The 21,858-nt window shown below is 41.5% G+C and overlaps 2 protein-coding genes across 3 annotated transcripts; one reads left to right on the top strand and one right to left on the bottom strand.

Moving 5' to 3' along the window:
* Positions 1 to 2,255: 2,255 nt before the first annotated feature.
* On the top strand, positions 2,256 to 14,807 carry si:ch73-173p19.1. 2 transcript variants are annotated; one of them, XM_047349434.1, is made up of 17 exons: positions 2,256 to 2,565; positions 3,674 to 3,780; positions 3,856 to 3,995; positions 4,074 to 4,234; positions 4,314 to 4,472; positions 4,572 to 5,019; positions 5,622 to 5,720; positions 6,269 to 6,332; positions 7,126 to 7,343; positions 7,426 to 7,668; positions 7,758 to 7,856; positions 8,816 to 9,009; positions 9,097 to 9,271; positions 9,357 to 9,513; positions 9,590 to 9,743; positions 11,951 to 12,062; positions 12,176 to 14,807. In XM_047349434.1, exons 1-17 carry the CDS (start codon positions 2,545 to 2,547, stop codon positions 12,337 to 12,339), a joined length of 2,715 nt encoding a protein of 904 aa, XP_047205390.1. In that variant the 5' UTR covers positions 2,256 to 2,544; the 3' UTR covers positions 12,340 to 14,807. The 2 variants fall into 2 exon arrangements, with proteins under 2 accessions (XP_047205390.1, XP_047205388.1); XM_047349432.1 differs by having other exon boundaries at positions 6,242 to 6,332.
* abcf2b (ATP-binding cassette, sub-family F (GCN20), member 2b) lies at positions 14,805 to 21,737 on the bottom strand. The gene is made up of 15 exons (XM_047349435.1): positions 21,585 to 21,737; positions 20,678 to 20,828; positions 19,454 to 19,666; positions 19,107 to 19,289; positions 18,738 to 18,909; positions 18,523 to 18,618; positions 18,325 to 18,427; positions 18,025 to 18,120; positions 16,629 to 16,748; positions 16,283 to 16,372; positions 16,082 to 16,192; positions 15,941 to 16,003; positions 15,731 to 15,859; positions 15,442 to 15,645; positions 14,805 to 15,352 (listed from the first exon to the last, which is right to left on the bottom strand). The coding sequence occupies exons 2-15, from the start codon at positions 20,814 to 20,816 to the stop codon at positions 15,248 to 15,250; spliced, it is 1,824 nt and encodes a 607-aa protein (XP_047205391.1). The 5' UTR covers positions 20,817 to 20,828; positions 21,585 to 21,737; the 3' UTR covers positions 14,805 to 15,247.
* Between the last annotated feature and the right edge of the window lie 121 nt (positions 21,738 to 21,858).

The following is a 21,858-nucleotide window of genomic DNA, read 5'->3' as shown; positions in this document are numbered from 1 at the left end:
CCCCACCCTGTTTATCACACATGTATAGTGACGACTGGGGCTTACTTGAACAGTCATTCAATATCATTGTTTTAATGGCAGAAAAGCAGGATCAAACATGAAATGCATATAGAAAATAAAACAAAGAGCTGCATCATAAAGTCTCTCTTGTAGATGATATTTAAATCCGAATCAGCTTTATTCCCAAGTTTGTGCACACAAACAAGGAATTTGACTCCGGTACACATAGCTCTCAGTGAATTTTATTTTTGTATACATATATTTTTTTCTATATCAAAATGGAAATGAGAAATATCTTTTTAAATGTATACATATACACATTTGGTCTGCTATTACCCTGAAGATAATAGTTTACAAAAATAGTACCTATATTTAATAGCTTTATCTGTAGTGGTCCCACCTGCCACTCTAGCAGTTACTTACTCATAGTGCAAAGATCCATTTCAGTGCATATTTAAACATGTGTTTTTCAGCCAGGTACACAGATTCTTCTCTGTTTTACATTTTCTCCAGCGTTGAATCTTGAAAGGTGTTTTGTCATGCATAGCATCAACATGTCAGTGTAGGTATTTACATACAGCTTGATTTTAAAGAGTTAAAGAGTCAAAGTAGAGAGATGTTGAAAAAGTATTAAGTAACATTACAATATTAAAGAAAGAGACTTAAAATATTATATATAACAGTCTAAAAGCAGCATTTAAAATTGTGGTAGTATTGTTGAATAGCTCAGTGAGTTCAGTTGGAATTAAATCAGAAAAAGTGAGAATTTCCAATATAGTAGAGTCTGGATATATCAGTCAGTATGTGATTTTTATTTTGATTAATTTAATGGAATCTAATCCACAAGGTGATACTGCCATCTGCTGGTGATGTTTTGCTAATGTCTTTTCTTTCTTTTCCGGACAAAACATTTTAAAATCACGATCCGATCTACAAATTCATTTTAAAGAAATTAGAATCATTGAGAAGTTAATTCATTTCAGAAACTCAATTTAACAAGTGCTACCCACATACTGACTGTAATTATGACTTACAGGAAAAAAACAAAAAAAAACAAAAAAAAAAACAAACAGCCCTAATGTGAAAACCCATAATTGGGTTTCTAAGAAAATTAAATATTACATAAGACCAATAAAAAATGATTTTTACAACAGAAATGTCAGCCTTTTAAAAAATATTGATGTACTTTACAGGTTGTGCATGCAGGACCTGCATGAATTACTGTATCAGTGCAGCATGGCATGATGGGGACCAGCCTGTGGGTGTGAAAGATGTTTGCATTACTGGGCCTGGCTTCTCTCATCTTACTCTTGACAATACTCCACAGATTCTCTAAGGGGTTTAGCTCAAGCCAGTTCACTGGCCAGCCTGGCACAGCAATATTATGGTAATAAAACCAGGTTTTTATACTTTTTGTATTGTTGGCAGGTACAAAGTCCTGCTGGAAAATGAAATCACCATACAGCTTGTCAGCAGAGTGAGGCATTACATGATCTAAAATGTTCCTGATAGTTGGCAGCGGTCACTTTTGACTTGATAAAGCTCAGTTGAGCAACACCAGCAGATAACATGGCCCCCAAATTATCACTGACTGGAAACTTTAATTTGGGCCTCATGAAAATTTGATTTTATGCCTCTTCCCTCTTCCTGCAGAGTCTGTGACCTTGATTCCTAAATAAAATACATTTACCTTAATTCAAAAAGAGGACTTTGAACAACTAAGCAACAGTTTTTCTTTTTACCCAAAGTCAGACACTTTCATTGTTGTCTCTGATTTAGCAGAGGCTTAACACAAGGAATGTAACAGATAAAAGATCCTTCAGAGGGCTTCGCTTCCCAATCCTCTCAAGACTGTGGTCATCCCTGTTGGTAGTGCATATTTTTCTTCCACTAAACCTTCCATTAATATGCTGGACAGCTGTCAAATCAGCAGTCTTCCTCGTGAGGCCATAATTTACTATTTCTAAAATATGTTTATTCATTAGTTTTGTGTATTATTTAAGCTTCACGTCTTGAACTGCCTTACTGAAACAAATTAAAATTTCCAATTACCGACATTATAATTTACTGAACAGGACTTGGATCTTATCGTTAAGTCTTCTCTTTTTAATTCCTATTTAATTTATAGTAGATATTTTATTGTTTTAGTGGGGTGATTGGGTGCCACTAAAACCACTATGACCAGTTCTGCCAAGAATTGATCAAAACAAACTAAGCTTTCATTTTCACTCTAGGCTCCTTGGGCAATACGTCGTGTCACATAAATCTCCTCAGGCGTTACTGGTTGGAGTTTGAATCTGCCACTCACTGAGGAATAAATGAGATTTGGTCTCCGCTGGCCGTTGGAGATGAAATCCCGTCTCCCCGCGGTGTTGATAGGCTGCTTTTCCGTTAATGCTCTGTCAATCTGAGAGCCAGAGGGGAGGAGAGGTCAGCGCGGCTAGCGATGCAGATTCCTCACCAAACAGAAGCGGAGAGTCAGTAAAGTTGACAATAACTGTCAGTTTCACTTTGATATTTGTGCAATAACCACGAATTAACGGGATGAGCTCAAGGGCTTCACCGGTAAGCTCCAAACGGCCTCTTTACCTTTGACCTGTCAGTTGTTAGCTGGAGAGAAACGTTAGCCCGTTAGCTGCGTTAGCTTCTCTGTTAGCTACTATGCTAACGCTGTTTGTTTACAGCTTCCATTGTTCCAAACAACAACAGTTATAAATGTAGCTGTTCTTTAGCTTGTTGAGCGGCTAGCCTTTTATTATGAGTCTGCTTAATCACAAAAACCAAGCTATCCAACTGCCTCAACTTTATAAACTCTAGTTTACGTAGAGATGAAGAGTTTAAAGGTAAATCTAGTTACAAAGCACAGGTGTTACGGTAACTTGTACTCTTATACCACTCCTTGTAGTGCGTGTTGTCACAAATCTGTTACCAATTTGTAATAATCCACTATGTTTAAGGTTTTGTGTTTTGAAGAAACAATAATTCATTAAATTGACCGTTTTCATACTCTCAACTCTGTCTGAAAACACATTGCAACTTGTTTTTAGGGGTTGAAAATTCAGACAATTCATGCAAAATATTATGAAAAGTAAGGATTGAACGTAATGATGTAATTCATAAATATTCTGGGCAATATGTTGATTCACAATGTGTCTATTCTTAAAGGAGTATTTTTTTTGCATCCAATGGAGACAGGTGGAGAGCTCCCCAAGGGTTATTCCAAGGTTTAACAATAAAATGCTGGCTTTAAAACGGCTCAAATCTGTCACATCATAAAGTAATACTCCACAGCCCCTCCTCGACCTGTTGCTGCTCACTGCTGGTGAGCTGACTGAAAAAGGGTCTTTTTTCTTATAATGACATAAGATACCAATGAAAAACACAGTCATGGTTTGGAAAACTAAAGGAGCATTTCCTCTCACTGGCCATCGATGCCATATTTAAAGTCTGACCGCTGTAGAAATACCTGCCTTAACTTCATGGTAAAGATTTGTATTAATACAACATGAGCTGAGGACAGAATTGAAAATGTGTCATTATGACTTAAATAATGTTAACAATGTTAATACGATGGAGTAAAACACAGAAAGAAGTCCTCCAATATTGTATTCGATCCGTGTTTGTTTACCCGCCTTTGTCACCTGTCCTCTGGGTTTTTGATCCCTCGCTACAGACGATCGGGGAGTTCTTCCTCACTCTCAGTGAGATGGGTTTCACAGAACAACAGATCCAGGCAGCTGTGCAGGCGGGACATCTTTCTGTGACAGAGGCTGCTGAATGGTAAGTGAAATAAAACAAATTTAAAGTGTTTGACATGTGACTCCAGCATCTTACACAACATCTCTACATTTACAGGCTCTTACAGGGTCAGTATCCACGGCACACGTTGGTGAAGCCATCCTCCCAGTCGTCGAAGACTGCACTTTCTGCTTTTAACCCGCCTAAAGAAGCAGCGAGCAGCTCTGCTCTGCCTGCATCTCCCAGTGACAGCAGAGGTAAAGCAGGTCTGCAACAACCAGATAGCTTATAATAGGATTTCAATAGATTTACTCTGTTTTTCCTTTCTTTAACAGCGTCTTCCTCATCAATCCCGAGGCTGTCGGCCTCCTCCGCCCAGTCTCCTGATCCTCCTCTAGTTGAGTCACGGATTAAACAAGACAAGAGCGACTTTGAGGAGAAAGAAAGACAACGTGTTGCCCAGGAAGTCATAGCAGAGAAGAGGCAAAGAAAGCAGGTCAGATTGAAGATGACTGCCATCTACGTGTCGTTCTGTTGGTAACGTTTGAAGAAAATGTTTTTTTTTGTAATACCAGGAGCGCGAGATGGTTTTAAAGCGGATAGCTGAGGATCGGAAAACCTTGCAGGAGAAGAACCACACCAGCTCTGCCACGGACAAGTCACCTCCTAGCTGTGAAGGGCAGAAACTTGGAGGAAAGATTCAGACGAATGCTGATGACAACTGTATCCTCATGGTAAGACCACGGATCTTCACTGCTAAATGTTTGAGTGGGTGGGTAAATTCTAATCACCGATTTACCTTCAAATATGATTTATTTTGTGTGTTGCTGCAGATCCGGCTGCCCTGCGGTGAGTCCATGCGTGAGCGCTTCTCAGCCGACGCCCCGCTGAGCAGCGTCGTGGAGCACATCAGCGGCCGTCACCCCTCCCTGCCCTCCTTTTCTCTCCTTCAGAGTTTCCCCAGAAAACGCTTTGGCGAGGCAGAGCTCGCATGTTCCCTACGCTCTCTGGGCCTCACTCCAAACGCTGCTCTCTGTATTCAGACCACCCCTCCAGAGACGCCTCATGACCCACCGAGTCCAGCAGATCCCCCTTCAGCAGCTCCAAATGAGCCACCTCCATGCATTTTTCCTCAACCACAAGTACCCGTTCCAGAGGAGGCGGAGGCGCTAGATCCTGCTTTAGTTCATCGGCTACCGAACGATCTGTGGGAGGAGGCCGTAAATTATGCAGGAATACCTAGAGCAGGTCCTCCGGTGTCTGGACCTTTTCATTTCTGGGGTCAGTACCAAACTTCTAAAACTAGTTCCGATGTAAAGAAGTTTACTTGCATTCATCCCTGGTATCAAACTACACATTCAGGTTCAGCTAGCTACATACTTCCCACTATTATTTGTATAAAAAATCCTTAGGGAGCAACTTTAATCTCACTCTTTTGTAGCTTTTGTAGCAGAAAAGCTTCTGAAACTATTCTGCCTTGTTGTTTAACTGCCCCTCTAAGTAGAATTGGGCTTTATTTAAATTGGTTATTTTTCTGTCACTGACCAGACTCTTAAGCACTGTTAATAGGGTCGGGCGACGCTTTGCTGGCTCTCTGGTGACGGATCAGTCGATGGTGTAACACCCCTTTAGTGTATTGACTGCTGGAGAGAGGAACCAGCTCGCTCATGCTCCTTGCCCAAAGCTTTCTCTGTTTAAGACAGGGGAAAAAACACCAGAACACAAACAGGGCGAGATTTCATTCTTCAGTGATGCTATGATGAATCATCTTTTAGGAATTTGTCTTTGGAAAATCACCTGTGTTTTTAAACCTGGGAGCTGCTCTGAATCTGTGAAGCTGAGTTTTTGCCAATGCACTGGACGTCATTCCTGCTGTTTGACAGGGCGAGGCCAGAGACTGGTTCCTGGGAACCCAGAGGATCCTGGAGTGGAAGCTGATGAAGAACCAGAAGGAGAGGAAGGTCCACCACACATTCCTAACGGTACTGTTCCTTCTGCCTGCAGCCACTGCAGATGATTCATTCCTCCTTTGACCTACACTTCTCTTACTCCCTTTTTTGCTTGCTTCCCGTTTCCATTCTTTATCCACGAAAAACTTTTTCCCTCTCATGTTAGAAGCAATGACCTTCCAGCTGCAGGAGAAGAAACACTTCAGTTTCATTCTCCAAACTGCAAAGGTTTACTGTTTTACAGAAGATTAGTCTAACTGCCCTGAAAATCTGGGAATGTGGGTCTTGTTTGGGAAAGATTGGGGTCAGGAAGTGTGGGGGTGAATGCACCCTTCTGTCAGGTCTGCTCACTGCTCTGAGCTAAGGCCAACAATATTCACTACCACAGAGCACGGGGTTCTGAATGTTTCCCACACAGATGTAGACAGTTTAAGGAGAATCAGCCAATAATGTTAATCAGTTGTTTAATTTAAAATGATTGTAGGAGTTTTTTACTGAAAAGTCTGTTTAGTATTGAGGATAATTTTAAGATTACAGCTGTGTTACCTTGACAGGAATGCCGAGACTGCCTTACCTTTTAGATAACAGGATCCGAGGCAGATTTGAACCTGCACACTACTGGCCGGACCAAGGCAATCGACTCAGGTGGGTGTCCTGACAGAAAACCACCAGACCAGGGTTACAGTTTAATCAATAAAGAGTGGTGCAGCCTGATTGAAAGGTTATCAAACCTGACAGCTTCCATTTTCAGTTTCTCTTACTAAACTACATTTTGTTTAATCTCTTTATACTGAGATTAAGTTACACACTTTATTTACTTATTAGATGACATTAAAAAAGCAGTTGGACTGAATTTTATTTAGGGGCATTAGATTAAAGGGCATCGAAGACGAAAGCTTATCTCTAGCAGTATTTGGGCGAGAGCCAAGGTACACCCTGAACAGAAAAAAAAAGATTATAATATACTGTTTAAAAAAACTCATTCGTTCTTTAGAAGAGAATTAACTAAGAAATAAAATAAACAGCAAGAGTCCATTAACACGCACACACACACACACACACTGGCCATTTTATTAGGCAGAGCTTCTTGTATTTCTTGTTTATACAAATAACAAGTCATCCAATCATTTGGCAGCTTTTAGCAGACTTGATAAAGTTCAAACTGAGCATCAGAATGAAGAAGAAAGGAGGTTAAAGTGAATTTGACCGTGGCATGCTTCTTGGAACTAGAAACTGCTCATGTACTGGGATTTTCACACACGACCACATGGTTTACTTAGAATTGTCCAAAAGAGAAAATATCGAGAGCAGTATTTGTGTAGATGTCCTTTGAGTATGGACAGACTGATGAAGGAATGGTGTTTGGTAAACGTATGATAGCAGTATATTTTTTGTGCACATTAAAATAGAGCATTTGAACATCTTCATGTGTCTTTAGAGATGCTCCAGAGGAGGATCCAGCAGACCTTGAGGAGGGAGAGGGTCCAGAGGCACATGTAGCTGCAGGTCAGGCTGCAGTGGAGCGTCTTCAGAGAGCTGCACTGGACCCCAGTGCCTCTCAGGGACAACCATCACCACCTAAAAGACCCTTCAGGACACCAAACGTGCCATCCCTATGTGCCTTGGCCACCCATGCAACTGTCCACCTCATGACTGGTAATGTGCTTTGACGGGGAAATACACTGAAAGTGTCCCATAGTGTCATATTCCCTAGAAAGGATGTTGCTTGTCCCCACAGCTCCCAGTATGCAGTACAGCAGCAGTCTGGCAGGCCTGACCCCAGAGCTGGCAGAGCTTCTGCTCAACCACATCTCCAAAGTGAGGCTGCTTCGTCCGCGCACCCTGGAGCTCTTCTTCGGCTGCCAGTTGCAGAAATTTGTCTTAAACTGCTACCCATACTCCACCAATGAGCTCCTGCGGCAGTTACGCGCCTTCACGGCACTGAAGCATCTCAGTCTGGTCAACTCTCCTCTCATCACGGGTAAAGGCTGCAGAAAAAGTGTCTTAACTTTATGACATTCAGCCAAATTCAGATGTCTCCTTCTAATCTCATGAACTGGTTTTGTCCAGATTCTGGTCTGTCAGTGCTATCCAGTCTGGTCAAACTCCAGTCACTCAACCTGGCGTCCTGTAGCAAACTGACGGACTCCTGTCTGCAGTATATCACAGGTTAGGGTTTCCTCTTGTTTCCTATATTGTAACTGAGACCCAAACTTGAAATGGGAGATTGCTAAAGTATCCATTTTCGCTTCTTCACATTTTGTCACGTTAGAACCGCAAACTCTGATGTTTTTTTTTTTTTTATTGGGGTTTCTTATGTGAAAGAGCATCGCAAAAGTTCTGCAGAATTATGAAGAGGAGCGAAAATGATACATGGTTTTCAATAATGACTGTTAAAAAAGGGGAAATGAGTTGTGTGGATTTGTATTTACTCTGATACCCCTCAACAAAATCCACTGCAACCAATTACCTCCAGTCCACCTGTAGCTGAGTACGACTCCTGCTGTTCTGTGAAGGCTTGAGAGGTTTGTTAGAGAACGTTAGTGAACAAAAAGCATCATGGAGACCAATGAGGACAGCAGACAGATCAGGGAGGAAGCTGTGAAGATGTTTAAAGTAATTTAGGTTATAAAATAATATAAAAAGCTTTGAACATTTCATAGAGAACTGTTTAATCCATTATCTAGAATTGGAAAGTAAATGGCACAACTACAAACCTTCTAACACATGACCGTCAACCTAAACCCAAGGAGAGCATCATTTTGGAGAAGCAACCAAAAGGCAACGGTAACTGTGGAGGAGCTGCACAGATCCACAGCTCAGGCTCGACGGGACATAAGCATTTGCCATGTTTAGGACCCAGGAAACGTGGAAGAAGTCGCTCTGATTAGATGAGACCAAAGTGGGTGACTGGACAACAAATTGAAACCACGTTTAATTCTCCGTCCACCTCACAGTTGTGCTCTACTGTATGTTGCTCTATCTCACAACAGCCCAATAAAATACATTGAAGTCTGTGGTTGGAACATGACAAAATGTGAAAAGGTTGATCAGGTATGAACACGTTTGCTAGGCACTGTAACACCACTTCTTCCTCAGTAAATGTTTATTCTGCTTATGTCCCGAAGGTCTGGAAAGCCTGTGTCTCCTGTCCCTGGATCAGACCAAAGTGACAGATGCTGGGATGGTTCAGTACCTCCAGTCTGCTCCTTCTTGCCTCTCTCAGCTCAGTCTGAACCAGACGGCGGTGACCGAAGCCACTTTGGCTGTGCTCCCCACCTGTTTGCCACAGCTGCGACTTCTCAGCATCAAGCAGACTAAGGCGCTTCAGCTTATTTCAGCTTAACACTGTTTGTCCCTAAAGTCCAGTCTGCCATTTTTCTTCATCTTTTCTGTGGTGTTGTTTCAGGTTAAAGATATTTCAGCTCTAGCACTGCTGTCCAGTTTGCAGACTCTGAATCTGGACGGGACAGGCGTGACAGAGGCATCTCTGGAGAACATCTCTACGCACCCAACCCTGACTTCTCTGAGTTTAGGTGGAATCTCTGTAAAAGACGGGAATCACACCCTCCAGATTATCTCAGGTTTGTGAATTGAAAGGTGCTGCAAATTAACAGATGGGGCGAAGGAAACAAACCAAGAAATGTCTTGATTCCACTTTCCTCCCAGGTCTGAAGTTGACTCACCTTACCCTTCCTGGACGCCACACTGTGACAGACGGGGGGCTTGCATTCCTCTGTAGGCTGACTCTGCTTTCACAGCTGGACCTGAAAGACTACACCCAGGTCACAGACCAAGGAGTCAGCCAGTTAGCCACCATGACCAGGTCATTCTTACACCTCAGTCACGTCAGCAACTGCCTATAGATAAACTGCGCATACTGATGGGCATGTTGTGTGCAGGTTGAAGAAACTGTCTCTGAGCAACACTCGAGTGACTGATGCAGGGCTTTCCTCTCTGCGTGGCCTGCAGGAGCTACAGGAGGTGTGTTTGGACCGAACGGCAGTGACCAGCCGAGGCGTAGCTGAACTCATCACGTGTCTGCCTCACCTTCAGGTAATTTAACTAATATTTGTGTAGCTGTAGGTGTTAATTGGCTTTCAGACAGAAATTTTGCTGTGGACTGTGGCTTCCATTGTTGCATTGATGATCTTCTCGTTCATTGACAGGGCTGTTGGGCTTAACTGTTATTTTCTTTAGAGGATTGAAGTTAAAACCAAACTACACACTACAAAAGTGAATAACTAAATAACTATAATTAAACTCTGACCAAATGGGGTCATTGCAGAAGTTAGATGAAGTCGGAGAGGTGGTAAAATATGTTTGGAAAACCCAATAAACGCCGCGTTGAACAAAACCGTTACAACTATAAACTTTGAAGTATTTTATTGGGATTCTGTGTGACAGAACAACACTCATAATTTTAGGGTAGAAGGTACAGAAACAAGGTTTTCAACTCTGCTTGGGTCATTTTAATACTGTTAACAATATGCTTTGATCTAAACCTTTCCCTTGTACCTCTGGCTGTATGTTTGGAGCCATCGTCCTGCTGGAAAGCGAACCTCCGCCTCAGTCTTAGGTCTTTTGCAGCCTCTTACAGGTTTTCTTCTCTTTCCATCAACTTTAATCAGCTTCCCTCCCTCTGCTGAAGTTGTCACCATTGTATTTCTCCATTGTGTTTTCAGGGTGATATGCCACATGCAGCGTTTTGCATGTAGGCCACAAAGTTACATTTTTGCCTCATCTGATCTCACATGTTTGCGGTGTCACTGTCATGTTTTGTGGCGAACTGCAATCTGGGCTTCTTAAGTCTTTCATTCCGCAATAAATTTCTTCTTGTCACACTTCCATAAAGTCAGATTTGTTAAATTTGCAATGAAGTTGTCCTATCAACAGATCCTTCCACCTGAGATGTCGGTCCCTGCAGCTCCTCCATGGGCACACAAATGTAGACTTTATTTATTCATTTGGTGACTAATTACGAGGCAACAACTGGATGGACCAGGTTTTATTCAGGGTTATCAGAGTAAAAGGGGTTGAATGCAAATTCACGCCTTACGTTTGACTTGTCTTATTTCTAAAAGTTGACAACCTTCTGTTTCTACAACTTCACAATGATGCACTATTGTGTGTTGACCTCACATAAAATCCCTATAAAATACATTAAAGTTTGTGGTCATAACCTGATAAAATATATGGTAGAATAGAATATTTGTCATTATGCATGTTTGAAACATCAGAGAACAAAATTTGTGTCTCGGATCCCAAAAAAATAAAACAAGCAATTGACAAAGTAGATGAAAAAATAAATGTATCGATAGCTGCAATACCAACTTTAATTAAAAAGTACCCTGAAATAACCAAAGCTGAAGGGAGGGAGGTGAACAGTCCATAAGGTTGGTGGGTGGTGGATCTTTACTGTGGTCTGGCTGTCAGGAAGTCCAAATCTACTTACACATGGATGGTTTTAGGCCCAGCAACGGCAGTTTGTCAGTGAGCGTCTGCGAGATGATGCCGTTGAACGCAGCAGTGAAATCTGGGAAGAGCAGTCTGATGTGTGAGTCTCAGTTCTTCAGATGCGTCAGAGCAGGATGGATGCAGCTGATACTGCATCAGACGCAGACCTGTTCTTCCTGTCTGAACCCTGCGATGTGAGCAGTGTCTTCGATCTGAACCGAGACCAGACGTTCCTGGCATTTCATTTATATTCACACAAGAGCCACTGGACCATTGTCTTTATTTGTTTTGGACCTGAATGTTTTGGGACCAGAACATCTGTGGAAGTCTAAAAGCCATCAGGCAAAGCAGCTTGAGAGATGTTAAAAATGTCTCTCCTCAGCACACGATCTGGGATGTTGTCTGGCTCAGCTGCTTTTCGAGGGTTAATTCTTTGCAGTATATACCTGACATTTGATGAAGCCGCTCCAAAGGGTACCTTCCTTGGTGGGACAGGGAACTAGGGAAAGTGGGAGCGACTGGAGGACTTGAAGTGAGCATTGAAGCTCTTCTTGTCTCTTTATTGCTCTGTTTATCCTCAGAAAGAACTTCAGCAACAGGGAGATGCTATTTTCTTAGGGTAATTGTCCTAACTTCAGGTCACAGTTCAAATGCAGAAAATCTCTGTGTGAAAAGACCTTTCACTTCCTTTAGAAAAGTTCTTGTGATTAAAATGATGTTTTTCAGATTGTGGCTATTTATCATGTTTTAATTGTGAATTGAGAACTTTTGATTATATGTTATGATTATAATTTCCTGGGGTTTAGGTATTGGGGTTAGCCAGCACGCAGGTGGGAGATTCTGTAGTGCGGAGGGGTCTGGTCCACTGTCATCAGCTTGCCAAGGTCAATCTGAGCCACACACGAATCACCGACCAAGGTACAGCTACACCTTTACCTTGTCCTCCTTCAGCTGACCCGACAGAAAACTGATCATCTCTGCTTGCTTGAGTGATAAACCACATAATTGTCTTTCTTTTCCTACCCCTGCAGGTCTGAAGCACCTGAAAGACATGCGTCTGGCTCAGGTCAACCTGGACGGCACTGGTGTTAGTCTGACGGGCATTGCCAACCTGCTCTCCTTGAGCAACATCGGCAGCATCCGGGCCAGTAACACTCGCACAGTTCCTCTGGATGATGTCTCAGACGGGGACTGAGGATACCTTTGCTTGGACAAAACGAAGACCGACAAACCTGAGCACAGCTGTCTGCTTCTGGCCTCTGAAACATGCTTCCAGCAGAACCAGCTGGAAACGGCATTAAGTAAAACACTCCTCCGACTTGCACTGCCTCGACTCCAGCTAGTGCCGCTTTTCTGACAATCATTTACGCCAAGCTGAAACTTTAAAGGAATAGTTCAGAGTTTTACTGTGAAGCTCTGGTTCTAAGCAGTAGATGACTCTCCTGCCGTCTTTTAGTTCAAGTCCAGATTGGTCCTGGAGGCTGAAGCTCCGTAGGAGGTTTGCAACCTGTGGCTGTAGTCTCTCCATACTTGCTATTGATAGTTTTAGCCAAATGTTATTTAGTAATGATTAAAGTTTTTAGGTATAAAGACAAGAAGAGTTAGTTTTCGCAGTTCTTCTGCTGACTACTAGATAAATATGTCTTTATGGATTGTAAAGGTTGCTAACCTCTGGGCTAGTCTGATTGGAGCCAACACCAGAGCAGACTTCTGTCTCCTTAAAACAGCTCATTCCTACCCGTGTCTGTTTTTTTCCAAATGCCGTTTTTAAACACTTCTTATTGTAGAAATATCTGCCATGACATCGTGGTGAACTTTATTATTTTATATTTTTTAAATGAACATAAACGACTGAGAACTCTGCAAAGTTGAGTCTAGTTTTGCAGGAAAGATGCAGAGGAACCTTGATGTTCTCAGAACAAGGCGTTTCCAGTCAGTCTGACATCAATGTGAAATGATGTAAAAATGTAAAGTGCAGCCGTTAAAGTGAATTTTATTTTATATATTATAGATTTTTTGTTTTTTTACACTGCCTTTTCTATTAGCTTGGTAGTCTGACTGGGATTTTTTTACATGTTCCATATCAATAGATGTTTCACACAGGAAGCTAATTGGTGACGTACCGCCTCCTTCCTTTTGTAAATAACCGTCCCATGCAAGCATGATAGTTTGAAGGTTCAGTAAATAGTTTTGCATAAACCTCACTACTTTGTTTGAGACTGGAGAAGTCCGTTTTGGTCTTGTCCCCTCATGGACGAACCGTTTGGTTCTTCCTTCGGGACCAATTAGTCTGGGTTGAATCTAAGACACAGAGAGAGTTATCTTCTGCTGGTAAAATGTTGCTTACCTTTTTAACCGAACCTCAGTTCTTAATTTCAGAATTATCCCTTTAATGGAGAGCCTTCTGCTTAACTAATCAGTTTAGGAACCTAACGATTATATACATACATACTCTACAGCAGAATATTGACTTCCTAGGATTTACAGCTTTAACTCTTTGTGCAGGAATGTGGGTGAAGCACCAAACAGCATGTTTTTTTTTTTTTTTTTTGTACAATACCGTGAATTCACCATGGCTGCAGGAAATGTTCGAAGGACGTGAGATAGACAGATTTTAGTTTAACTTTTTTAATTCTGTCACAATTTTCTATTAGGTGTTGGCTTATTATTTTGTTGGCTTAAATTCTAAGGAATTTTAGGGTCAATAAATGTGGAAAACTACTGCAGGTAAATTGTCATGGTAGGTTCTGACATACGGTGCCTTACAAAAGTAGTAATCCAGTCTCAGACTTTAATGTGTTTTAATGGGATTTGAAGTCAAACATACTCAGTAGTGCAGATGTGTGTTTTTAACACTTCAGTATTAATCCAGCTGTTCTGTAGAAGCCTCAGGGGTTTGTTAGAGAACATTAGTGAAAGAGCAGGATTATGAAGATGGAGGAAGAAGTTTAGAGCAGGCCCATGGCAACTCTGGAGGAGCTGCAGAGATCCAGTTTTGTTGGACAATGGTGAGTCTTACACTCTGTGTTCCTGGAAGAATAAAAGAAATGCTGAAGTTTGTCACAAACCGACGTGGGGGACACAAACCTCTGGAAGGTGCTCAGGTCAGATGAGATCAATACTAAACTTCTTTGTCTGCATGTGCTTTGCTGGTGGAAAACTAATCCTGAACACACAAAACAAGGTGGTGGCACCATTATGCTGTGGTGAGAGCAGTTCTACAGACCAATCAGGGCGCTTAATATAAATCCACACCACACTATTAATGTTCATCTGCATAAAATCTTGGGTCTATCTCATTACCAGTAAGACATAACGTAAGTTTGTTGGCACATGACTGAAAACATTCACTGGGTATTAATACTTTTGCAAGGCACTGTTCAAGGTGAGGGTTCATTCCCGGACTGGTTAGCTCTGTTCCTTTTAAAAATATTCACATCCTGCTAATGCATGACCCCAGTAGCTGTTGTACTCTAAATGTAATTTATGCCAAGAAATACCAGTTTAGTATAAGTCATTGGGAGTTCAGCCATTTGATCATTAGAACCAAATGAAAGTTGCTTTAAATCTTTTCCTTGCTGCAATAGTTTATTTTCCCTACAAGGTTATGACTTTATACAGTCCCTGTAAATCCATACAGAATAATAAAGACTTCTCAAATTAGTTTTTAATGTTCTGTTTATTGAGACAAACCTTTATTGCATTACTGTCGAATAAGGCAGAACTGCTCTTTTACACTGGAGGGAAAAAAAATGAAGTCACTTTTTTAAATATCAAAATGACCTAAAAGCTGCTGCTTACATGTTGGGGATAAAACAGAAGATATAAGAAGGAACAAAAAGGGGTCTCTGAAGACAACACAATGGAATGCATTCCAGGTAGATCAGCCAATCGGAGTGCAGCTTGAGGTAAAGGGGGTTGGATCAGGTGGACTGCCGTCAAACCGTGAAAGAAAAAAGCAGTACTACGTATACAAGAGATAAAGTCCAGTAAGATGCATAATTGTTTCTGTTCAGTAGGATGTTTCCTGCTCATCTGTTCAGAAACGCACAGGTCCATGATGTAAGATAAACAAGAGGCCCAGCAATCAAGATCACATGCGGTTACTGCTTTTCTATCTTTGACTTCAAATGCTCCTTGAATCCCAGGATGCCACTCTTCCACTTTGTGATGGTTTGATTCTCACACACCCAGATTTCTTGAGCCACCTAAACGGCAAAAATAAAGGTTATACCCCACAACCTAAAATATCACCTCCATTCAAATGGTAAATTTCAGGTGTTACAGAAGAACATACCTGTTGAATTAGCCTGAAGTCGTGACTAACTAGCATCATGCCTCCCTCGAACTCGTTGATTGCTTCTGCCAGCGCGTCGATTGTTTCAATATCCAGGTGATTGGTGGGCTCATCCAGGAACAGCATGTGGGGGTTCTGCCAGGCCAGCCAGGCAAAACAAACTCTGCACTTCTGACCGTCTGACAAGTTCCTGATCGGACTGACCTAGAAGGAATTGAAGTGGGCTTTTAGGGATACTGTAAGAAATGACTGAGGCGCTTTAACATTTGGTCCAACAACAAACATCTACCTGCTGTTTTCCTGTGAGGCCGTAGCGACCAATGATTTTTCTCATCTCCTCCTTTTCTTTGATCTCAGGGAAACATTTCATCATATACTCCAAAGGAGAGAGGTCAAGCTCCAACTGCTCTGTCAGGTGCTGTTAAAAACAATAGACGTCAGTTTGTTACCTGTACCTAAACCTAATTGTTAAAACAAAGTCAATAGCCTAATTTTTTACCTGGTGATATCTACCAATCTTCACGTGAGAATGTTTGCGAATCATGCCATCAGTAGGTAGGAGCTAGAAGAAAAGGACAAGAGTGGAAAGCTGAACAGTGAGAACTATTCTGTTTGTTTCTAGTAAAGTAACAGTACCAACCTCTCCCATAAGCAGCTTCAGCAATGTGGATTTCCCAGCTCCGTTGGGTCCCACCAAAGCCACCCGAGTATCCAAGTCGATACCAAACTCCAGGTTTTTATAAATGTGCGGCTACAGAAAACATAAAACCAGATTAAAAATGTATTTCGTCACGCATTGTTTTTGGTCAAAACTAAACAAGTACATATTGACTATACTCACTGTGTTGTCGCTGTACTTGAAGCTCACATTCTGAACCATGATAACAGGAGGAGGAATCTTCCCACAGGGAGGAAAATAAAATGACAGAGTCTGGAGAAAACAAAAGAGGTTGTATTGATTTTAAAAGGCATCGCTGGAAGCTCAAATAAAAGGTCTGCAGTAATAAAATCAGTTTGTATTCTCAGGCAAAAAGATTGGACAAATAAGGTATTGGCTCATACTGGATACTAAGAAACATCTTGGTTTGAGGTGCGCTTTATTAGAATCCAATTTTAAGAAAGGTCAACGGCCTGACAACTTCATGTTAAGACAGCTCTCAGCTCCACCTGGAAATCCAGTGCTGTACCTTGTCATTCACAACTCTTTCAGTCAAGCCTGACGCCACCATCTTCTGCAGCGTCTTCTCTTTGCTCTGTGCTTGTCGTGCCAACTTCGCGGATCCGTGGCCAAACCTGGCGATGTAATTCTAAAGAGGAATGAACAACGAATGAGAATAATCTACATTATAAAATCATTATTCTAGCTCTAGATGAGAATATATACACAAATAGATTTTATGTGTAACAGAGTTCACAAAAGATAAAGCAGCACCAAGAGAAATGTTTCAAAATCACCAGAACAATCTTAATCCTCGAGAGATCCTAAGAACATTTTGTGCCATTTAGTTTTTAACTTAAGCCGTTTTGAATGCACATCACTCATATTTGCCATTTTATTTTTTAAATGTTAGAGTAATCATCCTAGTTCCTTATAATAAACTAATTTGGCTAAGCTTTTAAAGGGAAACAAAAGGTTCCATTCAAATTGCTATTTTTGATCCCACATTTAAACAAGTTAAATGTAAATTTACCCCAGATAACCATCAGGCTACTCATCAGCTCTAGTGCTTTAAGCTTCCTGTAAAAAGGGCATAAAAAGGCAGACAAACGGCTTCCTTTTCTCATTTAGGACCAGTAGATATCGATTTTCTTTGTGTCCACTAGATGGTGCTACTTTCCCCCTCCATTCAAGTCATGCAAAGTTTGACACTTTTAAACTGCTGTCACAATATTGATGTGTTTAAGATGTACGTTAGGGACCCCCCCCCCCCCCCCCTAATCTTATTAACTGCTAAACAGTAAAGTTAGGTAAACGTACTGACATTTAAAGGGTAAAAAAAAACCCCCCCAAAAAAAACTATTTTAATAACCTTTTCTGCTTAAAGTAGCAATAAATTATCTGTTGTAAAAAGCAATTTTGCAGCAGATTTTAGGAAGCTGGCAAACATCAATTTATGAGCCACCCCAGGGCCTTTTGCTGATCTTTCTCATCCTACTGCAAATAAGGCTTAAAGCCATGCCCTGTAGCTCTAGCTTTGGGACGCTTTCCCTCCTGAAAGGTGAACCTCCACCCATCCATCCGTAAGAAGAAAATGCAACTGATCACCTTCCCTATCCCTGCCAAAGAAAAGCATTCCCCGCCACCTCCGTGATTCACTACGGGGGATTGAGAAATGCACACTACACTCTTCAGGGGTTATATGTTTTAAATATAAGCAAAATAAAAAGACTTTACAATCATGTACTAGTTTGTTTTGGTTTAATTAAATCCCAATAAAAACGACCTATGCATAAATAATTGTAGCTGTATAAATATGAACAAATAGCTGAAGGGTATGAATATTTTTGCACGGCAAATCATTTCTGCCTGGATGGCTCCTCTGGGCAGTGAAATTGCTCCACTCAAACGAGTCCCTCATTTACCTTCATGTGTGTTATCTGGTCCTGCTCCCAGTTGAAACGCTTCATCTGGTTCTCTTCCAGCTCCGCTCTGGTCTTCACATACTGGTCATAGTTACCCTGAACAAATATAGATTTGCATCGTCACCCAACAGCAAAGAGATATGATTAGTAACAACCCATCTAGATTCCATTTTTAGCCTTGGGAATCGTGTATGACTGTTCATTCATGGTACTCCATGTGGCGTTCCAAACTGAGATAAGGGTCAAGTCCTTTTGGGGACCAAACATCCTTATTTGACTCTGTAAGCAGAGTGTTCTCACCGTGTAGTACTTTAGTTTTCTCTGATGTAAGTGAATGATGTTGGTACACACACCATTCAGGAAGTCTTGGGAGTGGGAGATGAGCACAAGGATTCTCTTAAACCTGACAAGAACCATCAGGTGAGTATGCATCTCCATGCAGAAGTAAAAACAAACTACTTCAACAAATGAAACATCTCAGGTAAGGTGTAAACTTACGACTTGAGCTCTTCCTCCAGCCACACACAAGCATCAAGGTCCAGATGGTTTGTCGGCTCATCTAGCAACAACATGAAGGGCTTGATGAACAGAGCCCTGCAGAATTAAACAGCAGCTAATTAAGGCATGAAACCTCATGATAAGGTGCTCGTTTATTCAGGTTTACCCTGAAAACAAATATCTTTCTTGAAATTATATTAGCCCCTTGTTTTCACCTGGCAAGAGCAACACGCATCCTCCATCCTCCACTGAAGTCCTTCAGTTTCTTCTGCTGCATAGCAGCGCTGAAACCGAGACCGTGGAGGATCCGAGAGGCTCGCATCTGCGCTTTGTCTGCATCCAGCTCCTCCAGACGCTCATATAGCTCCATCAGCTTCTCGCACTCGGCTTTGTGGGGCCAGGAGGAAAGTCACTTTAAATTTCAGTCATGACAGCTGTTTTTAAATTCAGTTTTCAACACATGCTCTGAGCTTGTTTAAAGACCAATTGTTTGTTCGTGGATTAAATTTGTCTTATGCGATGATGCCGTTATTAAACTGACCCCGTTCTGTTTGCATTGCAACGTCAGATCTTATGCAACTCACAGTCTTCATGTGCAAGTCTCTCTGCCTCTTTCTCCAGCATTATCCTCTGCTCGTCCACTTCCATGACACACTGCAGGGCTGTCTTGTCGCTGGGGGCCATCTCCCGGGTTAAGTGGTAAATATCTATGTGCTCTGGAATGGGAATCTCACGATGGCCAATGGCCGACAGCAGCATGGATTTTCCTACCAAAGGGAAGGAATTAGAACAAGAAGACTATTTGTTTTGGATCAGCTTTTAGCAAATTGGGTTAAAAATGTTTTCTGTCAGTAAGTGCTTTTTTGCCATTTCTTTCTTATTTAGTGTAAAAGATACAGACATACAGGGGCAGACCAAGTAAAGAGGTTACCTGTGCCGTTAAGGCCGATGAGGCCATAGCGTCTACCCGAGTTGAGCTCCAAGCTGGTGTCTGCTAACAGCTCCTGGCCGTGAAATGTGAGCGACAGGCTGCTGATGTGGACATCCGTGCTGTTGGGGTGGGAGGCGAGAACGCCCGTCACTGCCCGAGCCTCCGTCTTCCGCAGCTCAAACTCATCTAGCTCCTTAGTTAGGCTGGCAACACCTATTACCAGAGGGTGGAACAAATATAGTTAGAAGGAAAGTTTTAAGTTGATGTCCACTGTCCTGCTTTATGGATGACTGCACACTGTTTTGGCCTCCAACTGTCTTATTTTGAGTAATTTTCAAAAGTTAAAACTTTCGCTGTCAGATGCCTGTTGATGTCTGACATGTATCCAGCTACTCTAAAGATACAATCACAAAAAGGAGAAGATGTAGCAACAACAATAACTGGAAAACACAGCACAGACCAGCAGAACCAATGCAAACCAATGCTTAAAACAAAAATAATAAAATCAATCTCAATTTGCAAGTTTAAGAAACTAGCACAGCTCTGATGGAATTAAAATTGTATTTAATGGATGCCATCTGCTACACGGTACAAGGTAAATCAGATAAGATGTAATTTATGTGTTGATATATATATATATATATATAAAATAACTTGAATAGTTATTTATGCTAGTGGTGGGTTGGATGGCTTTGTGAATTGCTTAATTCTTGGCATTGTGCTCCACCTGCCCCTCTTGGAAAAAGGCTTTGTTAATAAAAACTGCAGTAGAAATATTAGGCCAGTTATAGTTGCCAATTTCCTTTAAAGAATGTTAATATTGCAAGGGTCTCCTCGTACTCTCATTGCACACCCTTTAAAAGCAAAAGATCTGCAGGTAAAAGCATGACTACCAGCCATTACAGCATTTATTCTGTGATCTTCTAAATACCTGACACTACTAATGACAGGAAAATGCCCTGAAACTACATTATTCAAAGCTCAGGACATACTTGCTCAAAGCAAATTAGTTTCAGTATTAATGGTATTAAAATGTTTCGAAACTTCTATATTTAGAGATTTAATATTTTAAGTTACATGTGACTTTTCTGGCTGCCTTTTAGCATACAAAATATGCCCCACATAAACATGAAAGTTGTCCCACATTTTGTTATCATGGGTTCGGTCACCCTGGTCCGCCTTCAGATAATGAAAACATACGTAATATCCCAGTCTTCCTCTCACCATTGTTGTCTGCTCCGTTCTCTTGGATCTCTGGTTGTTCACCGTCCTCGTTTATTTCATCACACTTCTTGGGGCGCTGACGGGCTTTGGCTGCCTCCTTCTTCTTGGCTGCCTTCTTTTTGGCCAGGTCTGACGGCATGGTTGTCCAAGGCTATTCAATAGAAGACAAATAAAAGATAACGGAAATCAACAAATTACTAACACCTCAACATGAACATATACGGAAATCATCTGTGGTTCAAATATTTCTGTGACGAAGTCAATAAACCGGCATTAGTCATATAAGGTAGAGGGATGAATCAGGGTTCGGACAACTAACTGCTAATGAACCCTAAGCCGGCTTGCCGGTTAAGAACTTGCCGGTTAATAAAAAAAAACAAAAAAAAAACGCTTATTTTAACACTAATCGCTTTTTAAAAACCAACGTGATTACAACATCGTCTTAAAGTCTGGGATAATGGTGGCAATGACAACGAAGACCCCGTTCTGGTTCTTTCCAATCGCCTTTCTAGAATCTATAACGCATGATTAGCCCGTTTGTTAGCCGCTAACCGTGCTAACTTTAACCGTACACTTTGTCCCCGATGAGTTAAATGAAACGCGTCGCTCAGTGGAGTTGGCTATACCACAAAGGATGTTCAATATAAAAAAAAATAAACATTTGTGAGAGATAAAAACGTAGGTTTTTCTAGCGGCAACCGGCAAAGTGAGCTAGTAACGTTAGCTACACTTGACAGGCCTCGCTGCTAGTTCGACTCAAGGCCCTAATTAGATATGACACATTTATAGAGCGGCGAATCGACTTGAAAATTAACCCAGTTTTTCGTCACAATAACAGGTATAATTTGGGGGTTCATGTGGCAGTTGTTAAACTCAAATAAATCATATTTATCTAAGAAATCCGTACCTCGTATGTCGGCAGCTAACTGACGTCTCGTGTCCACTTTTTGCCGGGTGGATGTAGCCGCTCTCCAAACCGCCAGACGAACCATATATGGTCAAGAAGGGCGGTGAAAGTAAAAGCCTCTCCCCTACTCGTGGGACTGCAGTACAAATGTAGTGATGGGAATTCCGACGCCTTTTCGAGATCCGTAGCTTTGGCTCCGCTCATATAAAGAACCGATTCTTTCGGCTCTCAAACAATTCTTAATGCTAATTCATTTTAACTAGTAATCAGTTAG

This window comes from Girardinichthys multiradiatus, chromosome 21 (assembly GCF_021462225.1).
Source record: "Girardinichthys multiradiatus isolate DD_20200921_A chromosome 21, DD_fGirMul_XY1, whole genome shotgun sequence".
In the NCBI taxonomy this organism is placed as follows: Eukaryota; Metazoa; Chordata; class Actinopteri; order Cyprinodontiformes; family Goodeidae; genus Girardinichthys; species Girardinichthys multiradiatus.
This window is presented reverse-complemented; position numbering and strand designations above follow the sequence as displayed.

Coding starts and splice junctions, on each gene's coding strand:
- abcf2b (XM_047349435.1), bottom strand. CDS start 20,816: ATGCCGTCAGACCTGGCCAAAAAGAAGGCAGCCAAGAAGAAGGAGGCA. Junction 15,646..15,730: donor GCCTCACAGGAAAACAGCAG/GTAGATGTTTGT, acceptor AATTCCTTCTAG/GTCAGTCCGATCAGGAACTT. Junction 15,353..15,441: donor ACTTCAGGCTAATTCAACAG/GTATGTTCTTCT, acceptor TTTGCCGTTTAG/GTGGCTCAAGAAATCTGGGT.
- si:ch73-173p19.1 (XM_047349432.1), top strand. CDS start 2,545: ATGAGCTCAAGGGCTTCACCG. Junction 3,996..4,073: donor ATCTCCCAGTGACAGCAGAG/GTAAAGCAGGTC, acceptor TTTCTTTAACAG/CGTCTTCCTCATCAATCCCG. Junction 9,514..9,589: donor CAGTTAGCCACCATGACCAG/GTCATTCTTACA, acceptor TGTTGTGTGCAG/GTTGAAGAAACTGTCTCTGA.